The sequence below is a fragment of the Salvia hispanica genome, chromosome 4, assembly GCF_029641045.1.
Source record: "Salvia hispanica isolate PSC_SH4W2 chromosome 4, Shi_PSC_v1, whole genome shotgun sequence".
Lineage (NCBI taxonomy): Eukaryota > Viridiplantae > Streptophyta > Magnoliopsida > Lamiales > Lamiaceae > Salvia > Salvia hispanica.
In genome coordinates this window covers 60,379,178-60,390,078 of record NC_142695.1, presented here as the reverse complement: position 1 = coordinate 60,390,078, position 10,901 = coordinate 60,379,178, and the positions used below count along the sequence as shown (strand labels likewise).

General features: G+C 38.3%; 2 protein-coding genes across 2 annotated transcripts; one reads left to right on the top strand and one right to left on the bottom strand.

Moving 5' to 3' along the window:
* Window positions 1–2,528: 2,528 nt before the first annotated feature.
* Window positions 2,529–8,842, bottom strand: LOC125192163 (putative disease resistance RPP8-like protein 4). Its single transcript, XM_048089662.2, has 6 exons — window positions 8,714–8,842; window positions 6,720–6,935; window positions 5,800–6,560; window positions 3,726–5,527; window positions 3,546–3,631; window positions 2,529–2,871 (listed from the first exon to the last, which is right to left on the bottom strand). Exons 3-4 carry the CDS (start codon window positions 6,539–6,541, stop codon window positions 3,747–3,749), a joined length of 2,523 nt encoding a protein of 840 aa, XP_047945619.2. The 5' UTR covers window positions 6,542–6,560; window positions 6,720–6,935; window positions 8,714–8,842; the 3' UTR covers window positions 2,529–2,871; window positions 3,546–3,631; window positions 3,726–3,746.
* A 457-nt stretch (window positions 8,843–9,299) lies between these two features.
* Window positions 9,300–9,845, top strand: LOC125195573 (uncharacterized). The gene has a single exon (XM_048093710.1). It carries the CDS (start codon window positions 9,300–9,302, stop codon window positions 9,843–9,845), a length of 546 nt encoding a protein of 181 aa, XP_047949667.1.
* The last annotated feature ends 1,056 nt before the right edge of the window (window positions 9,846–10,901 follow it).

Below are 10,901 nucleotides of genomic sequence, written 5' to 3'. Positions count from 1 at the left end.
CTTGAAGACTGCTTCAATCCGTACAAAGATTTTTTCAACTTACAAACCCAATTTTCTTTACAAGTAACCTTGTATCCCTTCGATTGGGTCATACAGATTTCCTCCTTCAAATCACCGTGTAAAAACGCGGTCTTCACATCAAGTTGAGCTAGCTCCAAATTCAACTGCAATACCATAGCTAACAAAATTCTAATTGAGGAATGTTTAACAACCGGAGAATTTACCTCATTTTAATCAAAGTCCTCCTTCTGGGCGTAGCCTTTAGCTATCAATCTTGCTTTGTAGCGAACATTATCTTTGTCAGGAAATCCCTCTTTCTTTGCAAAAACCCATTCACATCCAATTGCCTTCTTGCCTTTCGACAATGGCATCAACTTCCACGTCTTCTTCTTTTGAAGAGATTGCATCTCTTCTTCCAAAGCACCTTTCCAACCATCGCTCTCTTAACTTTCAACTGCTTTGGAAAAGATACATGGAACATCATCAATAACTGGAAGCGCATATGCTACCATATTCGTGAAACGAGCAGGTTTCTTATTTTCCCGCCTTGTTTGCCTGACTGCAATTGGCTCTGATTGCTGCGAAGGTTCTTGGGTGGAACCTCTTTATCATCTGACTCTTTTTCTTCCGTAGAAGAGTCATTTGTGGTGTTCATAGTCGGGATCATAACTGCTTCTTCGAACTCCATCTGCTTCTTTGGTGTATACTCCTCCTGCTTTCCTGCTGTGAAGTATCACTACTATTTGGATTTACCTTATTCAATATGGAAGATTCATCAAAGGTAACATCCCTACTTACAATCGTCTTCTTAGACTCCAAACACCATAACCGATATCCTTTAACACCAGCACTGAAACCCATAAACAAAGCCTTCTTTGCACGTGGATCCAACTTTGATTCAGTCACATGATAATATGCAATAGAACCAAAAATACGCAAAGAATCATAATAAGTTGCAGGTTTACCGGACTATACCTCTAGAGGAGTCTTGCCATCAATGGCAGAACATGGCGAACGATTGACAATGTGTTGAGCATATGTGATGGCCTCAGCCCAAAATTTCCTGTCTAGCCCAACATTAGACAACATACAACGTACTTTCTCCACTAGTGTTTGATTCATACGCTCTGACACTCCATTCTCACTGTGAAGTGCCGAACTATGCCACACTCCTGACACACATCTTGGAAAGGATCACACCTGTATTTTCCACCGTTGTCTGATCAGAGACTTTGATCTTCCTCCCCATCTGATTTTCAACTTTAGCTTTCCATTTCAGAAAAATCCCAAGGATTTCAGTTTTGCTCTTCATAGTATACACCCAAACTCTTTTGGAAAAATATCAACAAAAGTGACAAAATAGTGCCTACCTCCGAGTGATGGAGTCTTGGCAGTCCCCACACATCTGAGTGCATGAGTGCAGTGGAAATTTGCATCCTGTGAAGCCTTTTCTTCTTCTTCAACTTTGGGCAGTGTTTCTTCCAATGTCCTTTCTCGTAACAAAAAACACACTCATCTTTGGCAGCTCGTCTTTTTGATTTAGACCTTCCTCTTCTCTCCTTTGATCGGCCTTGTTGACGACCCCTTGCCACTAATGCTTCATCTACAACTGCTTTGCCTTTCATTTTATCTGCCTTTCGCAATTCATGACTATACAAAGCAGAACATACAGTATCTAAAGATACTTTCTCTTTGTCGTGGAGTAATGTGGTCTCCAGATGTTCAAATTCACCAGGAAGAGATGACAACAACATCAATGTCAGATCCTCATCCTCAAATTTCACATCTAAATTTATAGGTCTGCTACTAACTGATTAAACAAAGTAATGTGTTCCTTTATTCAAAACGGAACAACCATTTCTTCATAAGGAGCTTATTCTGACCACTCTTCTTCAAAAAATTTGTCCTCCAGTGTCTTCCACAATCTATGTGCAAAAGTCTCATTCTTGACAGCATACTTGCATACTTCTGCTCCCTGGACAGACATGACCGAATTGTTCCACAAGCTAATCGATTTATGGTACTCCAATCTTTATCATCTATATCTTCTGGATTCTTTTCTTTAATGGAAATGTCAAGACCCCGCTGGAAAAGAGAGTCTATAACCTCCCCCTACCACATACCAAAATGGCCAGAACCGTCAAATATCTCCACCGTCAATTTTATATTTGACAGTGGAAACCTCGACCACGATGACGAAGAACTAGCCTTGACTTCTTGATCATTACACGCCATTACAGACTCAAAATAAAGTATTCAATATTACAAACAAACAGAACCAAGGACGAACCTTTGGTTCTGATACCACTTGTTGAGAAAACCGGATAATTTTCTTACAAATAGTGAAATGAACCGATTCAATAATTTCAGAGTTAACCCAATGAGGTCAACTCGATAAAATTACTTCCCAAATAAATTCTTAGGACAAGCTGGTGGGGACACGGTCCCTCTTAAATACCAGATTCAATTTATCAGTCGGTGTATTTATCACAATATAAAAACACCCAAAAGAACCGTACGAAACACTACTACCAAATCCACAAATAATATTGAATACAATATCACAACAGAAAAGGAAACCCAGAAGTAAATGCGAAACAAAATAAATAATAAGAAAGAACACACCCGAAACTTTGATAACAGAGTTCGACCAAATTGCCTACGTCTCCGAGCACACTCTGCAGAAGAGCCCGCTTATATTTAAATTGAGAAGGAATACAATATTTGAGGTGTATTACAAATGAGGGAGGAGTCCTTCTTTTATAGGCAGCCACTCCCCCCAGTGTTCCAATACCCATCGATGCGGGATAAATTTTTTTTGACAAAAAGTCAAAGTTCGTGGCAAACTTCAACACCTGCCTCCAGTAAGACCTGCATATATCAATATATATGCATGATAAGAACAGGAACAATTATTACATGAAGGAAACTTAATTGGAAGGCTAATGAGCAGTGAAATTTGGATTGATTTTTAGATTATTTGATATAGGTTTTTAATTAAATATATAGTAAAGATCAATTTTGGTCCTAAACATATTACCAAAATACGAATTTGATCCAAAAGATTCACTTTTTGAAAAATGGGTCCATAACAAATGAAAATATCGCCGAAGTAGTATTTTTATTATGGGCCTATTTTTCAAGAAGTGAATGTTTTGTACCAAATCCATATTTTGATTATATTTTTATGACTACAATTGACCTTTACTCTTAATCGAATCACCATTATCCATATTTAATGCTCTAGCTCCATTAAACAGTCTCTACCTCTTTATGAATCAATCCTTTAATTAAATGAATACTACATTGACATTCGTATTCTTACGTAAGTTGTATGTTTAAGGATAAATAATTGAATACTAAGTACTTTAAAACACACACTAGAATCCCTGGTTCGACATTGTTTTGCATTTAGGGAAAGAACCGATAATAATACCCCTGAATGGAACATATAATTATGCACAACTCGATACATGGAAATTAATGAGATACCAAAAATAAAGGATAAATTAAGAAAACAATCTTAGACAAAATCCTCAAGATACCTTGGGTGATGGCCCTCGGGGTGAAGATATGGCCAAGCCGGTGAGTTCAGTCTCTATCTCTCTGCCCGTCTATAACTTGCATCGTTCTAGTGTATTTTGTTTACGAAGATTGTAGACCAAGTTAGTATGTGCAAAAACACAAAGGGAAAATGAAAGAAGAAAAAAATACACTCAACTAACCAGATATATATCAACTTCAAATTATGGATGGATATCCTCCTCCAATATATTGGTGGTCAAACCTGAATTTCTGATCTTTGTTGCAATGTGTTTGGTTGTAACCATCTTAAACTTTTGCAGTTTAGACATCCTCCGAATACATGTTGGGAGGGTCTTCAGGTGTGGACAGTTATTGATTTCTAGTTCCATGACACTCGACATTGCATCATCATCAATTTGTATCTTTCTAAGATTCCACAATTCATTGATGCAAAGCACTTCGAGTACGGGAAATCCGCCTTGTTGGATCACCATTTCTTGACCAGTGTATGCATTTTGCAGTTTGAGGTTGAATAGCCAACTGAGCTTCTCTAATATTGGCATGGGGTCTTCATCCAGACAAGTATTTACCAATGTTATGCACGTAATCATTTGAGGTAGATTATCTGCACTTGGTAGCCTGCCTATACGCCCATCTAGTTTTAGTACAGTGAGTCCTATTATAACACCAATTTCATCCAAACACGGCATGCTTCTAAAACGAAACCCTCTTAAGACAAGATTATCAAAGTTCGGAACCATTGCAAGTGATGCAAAGAGCTGTCCTACATCCGAGTTTTCATCAACTTCTTCAACGCCCAACTTTTGGAATTTATGCATTGTCTTCAACCTCGAGACCTTATATGTCCAATCATATATCGAGATGTATGTTAGGGTCTCCAGATTCCGCATCGCATCTACTTTTAAAGGCTTCCGGCAAATCACATTAGACATATGGAGATTGCGAAGGTTGCCCATTTGCCATATAATATTCGACACCTCCACCATAAAGTTGAGAGCTATATCAAGAAACTCAAGCTTTTTCAGATCTGCCAACGAGTGTGGGATCTCTTGTATGTAATTGTTCCTCAATCCCAAGTATCTTAACTCAATCAATGCTCCGATTGTTTCGGATAAAGTCTTCACCCCAAAATCTTCCATGTCAAGTATTTTGAGTAATTCACAACTCTCCCAATAAGACAAGCTATTGTCTTCCAAGTAGCCACCACCTCCATGGAAGACAAGTGAAATAAGTTGTTTGCTATTTTCATTTGTGAAAGGATTAAACTTGTCTCTGCCATAATGGATAACACGATGACGGGCATTCTGAGAGGGCCTACTGTTTCCATTGCTCCTTAAGATCTCAAAGCCTATTTCCTCTTCTGCTTTTGTTCTTGATATCATGTGTAATAGAGGATTGAGGCGATACTTTCTTTTCCCAAAGTTGTGCTTCACGACTTCAAGAATCGATTCACCAGCCAAAACCCATGTAACTTTTTCAATATCAAATTGATTTGCAGCTAAACCCAATCTCTCTGGAACTCTTTCAATATCTAATCCATTTGCAGCCCAAATCTGTTCCATCTTTTCTTCTCTCATTATTGCATTTTCCTTAAAAAGGGACAAATGCAAAAACTGTGGCTTGATAAGTTCTTCCAATTGATGATACATGGGTTCCAATAACTTCAATGGTTCGCTCAAATCAATTGAATCAAAAAGTTTTTCCCATTCAATCCCCAAAAGTCTTTGTTTTGCTTTCTGCCTTGCAACATCTGTTATAGCCATTGGCAAACCCCAACATTTTTTCAGCATCTCTTTGCCCTTCTTCTCCAACTCCTTTGTGAATTTGTTCTCTTCACCTGTAAATTTATCAACTGTTTTCATAAACAATTGCCAGCTTTTATAAGAATCCAAAGCATTCATCTCATGAGTATAATTGACATTAGTTGTTCCAATCACAAAGCGCGATGTTAACAGCAACGTCAACCTGCTTTCATTAAGGCCTGCATATATTTATATATTTGGATGTTAAGAACGATTATTATAAAAAAGAAACTTGGAAGGCTAATGAACTGCGAAATTTGGATTATTTATTTGATTATTTAACATATTCATTTGGATAAATATAATTTATAGTCTAAATTTTCTGTTCAGATTGAGTTTAAAGCATCATTTTTTATCTACTTTTGTGTAGCCTTAATTTTGAGAAGATTTCCAATTATAGTCCGGTTTAAACTTTCTTCCTAAGATTAGCAAAACGGATGGAGATACATACCTCGAGATGGAAGAGCTTTCAAGATGGATTTCAATTCCATTTCTTTCAGAATATTGTCCAAAACTATGAAATATGACTTGTCTTGCAGGTGCTGGCGAAGCATACGTTGGAGACTTCGGTTGTCCATTTCTTCCAATGAAGGATCTTTTTCATATCCAGGCACAATTTGTTTTATTAGTTTCATAAGTATCTCTTTGTTACTCGTGCCACTTGAAATGCATACCCAGGCCTGACGCTGGAACTGGCTAGCGCCGGCCTTGTACACTTCTCTGGCAAGAGTTGTTTTCCCGATACCAATCATTCCCTTTATAGACAAAATCTGTAAGTTCTTAAATTTTTTTAAAATCACTTTTCCAAGCAAGTGCTTAACATTTTCCTCCAACCCCACAACAACTTCCTCTTCATCTTTTGCTTCTTCGTCTCCAATTTTTTTCTCATCACCTCCAAAGTTTGTCATGCGCATCTTTGTCATCTTGATCCTATTTAGGAGGTTCTGATAATTTCCACCTTGATAGTAACCATTAATGCCCACTTCCATTACATCTTTAGCCAACTCGACCAAGTCAGAAATGAAATATCGTAGCCTGCTCCGCTCTTCCATTTTCAAGTCTCTCAAGAAATCCAGCATCTTTTCCAGCTCATGAATTTTGTCATTTAGCATAAAACTGCAGCTGATATCTTTACTGGTAGCATGGAAACACTTAAGAGTTTGTATCATCCCTAAGATCTCAGCCTCCTCCATGTTTAAGCTTCTACAATAACTGCATTTAATAAGATCGTTGCAATGTATTAAACTAATTGCTCCCTCCTTTTTTAAATAAACGTTCTATTTAGCTTCTTTTTTCTTTCACCCTATTCGTCAAAATTTTACAATCATGTGAGGAAATTTAAAACAATATAAAAGGAACGAGAGATAATACCTTTTGTGAAATTCTCTTCTTTTGTTTGCTGGCGTCGAATTAATTTTCCGATTCAGTCACTCTCTTTTGCGAAATAGTATCTACGAGCAAGTGTGATATCTTCTAGAGTTGGCAGAGTTTATGAACTACACATTCATAAACTCGATATATTCAAATTTTGGCATGACAATTTACAATACTAAAGTTTTTCACAAAACTTAAAGATTCCACTTGTACCTGATAAAAACAATAAAGCAATTATATATAAAAAAGTTTAGGTTAGACAGTTAAACTAATAAAAGTTCACATCAGAAACTGTGGAATTAAAATATTAAAAACAATTATTTAATTAAAGTGGACATTGCTTCTAGTTGCAAGCAAACTAATTTCTTTATATGTATTTTATCATAATTAATTACTTGGGATTTGATTTGAGCATAAGAAACCCTTTGATCAACAGGGTAGAGATTCCTGCAAAATTGGATTTTAGGTCTATCTTAATAAAAGATGGTCATCTTAATAAAAGATGACCTAAAATAATCTAACTATGAAATCAAACCTGGATTTTATTAAATAACCTAAAACTGATTAATAATGATCTTCCATGTTTTTAGTTAATTATTGACTATCAGAACGCCTAATCTTAATGTCACGATTTGGACTATATGTCTGTATTTAGATGCATTTTTATTTTGATCATTTTCCTTGATCAACATTCTCAACATAATTAGTGATTCAAAGAGCTTGCATTTCCCACGGTACAGCAGTGCTCTGAGCAGTGTTGTGTTGGCAATTGAAACTAGAAAAATATATTACAACTATCCAACATCGGTGTACAAATAGAACTGAAATCACTATATAAGTCTTATGGGCCCCTCCTCCTATCACCAATTGCTTTTAGGATGGAACCCATAAATTTCTATCATAGTATCAGAGTGGGTCGCTGATTGTGGATCAAATTAAACGACCCAGCAGTATATCTCTGAGCCGAAACCGAAAAAATGATTGACCCAGCAGTATATTTGGACTTAAATTTTCTGCCAAGTGGTCCACCGATCGAAAAACAATTGGGTCAGTTGTCCAATCAATCAGAAAAAAGTCCAACCCCTCTAAGGTTCACCTTTAAGGGTTTGAAGGAGGGTGTTGGCAATTGAAACTAAAAATATATATTACAACTATCCCAAATCGATGTACAAAGAGAACTGAAATCACTATATAAGTCTCATGGGCCCCTCCTCCTATCGCCAATTGGTTTTATGATGAAACCCATGGATTTCTATCATGTTGTGGTATTTATTCTCAAAAAGTTTCAGTGAGAGAATATTTCAAATTATGAAAATAGTATTTCCTTTGACCTATCGTAGGTTAAGTAAAGTAGATACATGAGGAGGGAAGAATAGAATAAAATAAGTGAAAAAATAAAGTAGAAAAGAATACTTTGTCTTAATTATAGTAGAATGGAAACTATCAAATATTAATCATAACTGAAAAGTATATGAAAATGATCCAATTATTGTGGGACGACTAATAAAATGGAGACAAATCAACTATGGTAGGACGAGTGGAATATCAAATGTTAACCGTAATTGTAATATGAATACATAAGCCAAGGAAATTATGTCATTAGCAATGCTCAACTGTTTGATGAAAATCCCATTAAAAACTGGCATTTGGCACACACTGAGGCGCTTGAACTGTTCGAATAAATGCTACAATTGTTCAATGAGATGCGCGTATCAAACGGATATTTGCAAACAAACAATAATAAGGTGAAAATAGGAGACAAAATAGATCTAACAAGATCTAAATCAGGCGGATTCAATTAACAAATTTATGCAATTAAGATAATGTTCATTCAATCAGGCGAATGGCTGAACTAAACCTTCTAACAATTCTCTATTTAACAGAAATGATAATGCGTTGAATCTAATTTCTGAAGCGTACGATTGAAATTCAAACTTCTCGATTAAACAGAAAATCAACATAATTATTCAAAGGAAGAAAAGAAAATATACCTTTTTGTGAATCTTTTCTTATCTTTGCTGGTTTCGAATTGATTATCCGATTCAGTCACTCCCTTTCTTTCAATTTCTTTTAGTGCTGAAAGAGATTTTTGAAATACCAAGTCATAAGCTCAACTATTAGGAAGTCAATTAAATGGGAGTGAATTTTGCGAAAAATAGCTGGCTTAGACAATTATAATAATGAAACCATGTGAAAGGGGAAAAAATTAATAATAAAATAATGGGGGAAATAATGGGTAAAAATTAGCTGGCTTTAACGTAAATTTTGCTGCATTTCTCTCAATAAAATATTTTAAGAATCTCGAGACAATTAGTCTCTTCTAAGAGCATCATCAAAGCCGGATTTTTGCCGGGCGTCGGACCGCTGTCCCCGACGTCCGCCATTGTGCGAGGAAGAGGGGCGGACGGATGTCCCGTGCGGACACGGGAGGTATCTCGCGACGTCCGTCGCGACGGCGGCGGGACGTCCGATAATTCTATTTTTTTTTTCAAAATCTATATATACGGCTCATTGAACTCCGCACCACTTGTGTTAACAAGTTTCTCTCTCTCTACGTTTCTTTTATTATTTAATATAATGGCAAGTGGTAGTGGTAGTGGTGCGGGTAGTAGCGGTGCTAGCGATTGGCGGCAGATTGTTAGGGATGAGCTGCGTGCCGTTACGTCTAGGGAGTTAAATCGGGCATTACAAACGGCCATGCAGCAGCAGCAACAGCCGGCGGTACCTCGACCCATCCATTGTCGCACTTATATACCTCGTGACCGCATCGCAGCACACCATCGGTTGTACGCGGACTACTTTGCTCCACAGCCGCGGTTTGGAGACAACTTGTTCCGCCGACGTTTCAGGATGCGTCGTGAACTGTTTCTTCATATCGTTGGTGTTTTAGAGCGTCGATACTTATATTTCAGGATGAGAGAGGATGCGGTTGGTAGACCGGGCCACACGCACATTCAGAAGTGCACTGCAACGATCAGGCAGCTAGCTTACGGAGGTACGGCCGACATGTTCGACGAGTACCTCCACATCGGCGAGACGACTGCCCGCGAATGTATGGAGTTTTTTTATCAAGGCATTAGGGAGATATTCGGGGATACCTATCTTCGCAAGCCTACTCCCTAAGACTGCCAGGATCTGATGGCTATGCACGGAAGTCAGCACGGATTTCCGGGAATGTTGGGCAGCATAGACTGTATGCATTGGGAATGGAAGAACTGCTCTCCGCCTGGAAATGGTTGTTCACAACCGGTTACAAGAGAAAACATCCAATGATAGTCCTTGAGGCGTTAGCTGACTACCGGCTGTGGATTTGGCATGCATATTTTGGAGTAGCCGGTTCGAACAACGACATCAACGTCCTACAGTCGTCTCCCCTTTTCAAAGACCAAGAAGTCGGTGTTGGTCCGGCTTCAGTTTCGTCGCCAATGACAACCAGCACAACATGGGCTATTATTTGGCGGATGAGATCTATCCTATGTGGCCCGTGTTCGTGAAGACGATCAGATGCGCAAAAGAAGATAAGAAGAAATACTTTGCGGGTCGTCAGGAAGCAGCTGCGCAAGGATGTGGAGCGGGCATTTGGTGTGCTCCAAAGTCGATGGGCGATATTGAGGGGTCCATCACGGTTGTGGGATATGGAGACCATCACTGATGTCATGCACGCGTGTATTATCATGCACAACATGATTGTCGAAGTTGAAGGTCTAGCACTGACTGAGTGGCCCGATGATGATGGTGCAGGTCCAAGCCACGGTGTAGCTACCTCCAGTGCACGTATGGGGTACCCCAGGAAGGGCTCGACCGCGTCCGTGCGTTTGCCGACATGCGCCAACGACAAGCCCATATTCGACTCCAGAACGATATAATTGAAGAGCTATGGTTGCGTCGGGGTGGTCGTTGATATGTTCAGGCGTGTTAAGTGATGTAGTTCCTTTTTTTTGCCGTTTTTTTAATCTAATGAAATTAATTTGCACTTTCTTTAATTCCGTATGAATTACGAAATTTTAATTCCGTGAAAATTTTAATTTGGTGAATTTGTGAATTTTTTTTATTGCGGGAAGGCTATGGGATGTCCACCACTGTGCAGTGGGAAGTCCGTATGACGTGGCAAATGTGATGTCCTTATAATATGGCAGGAGGTATTTTTGGGATGTCCGTCGGAAAGGCTATGGGACATCC

Bases quoted from the DNA above. Each gene is read 5' to 3' on its own strand.
- LOC125195573 (XM_048093710.1), top strand. From the start codon at position 9,300: ATGGCAAGTGGTAGTGGTAGTGGTGCGGGTAGTAGCGGTGCTAGCGAT.
- LOC125192163 (XM_048089662.2), bottom strand. From the start codon at position 6,541: ATGGAGGAGGCTGAGATCTTAGGGATGATACAAACTCTTAAGTGTTTC. The intron at 5,528-5,799 runs GTATGTATCTCC...AAATATATGCAG, and splicing joins GAAAGCTCTTCCATCTCGAG to GCCTTAATGAAAGCAGGTTG.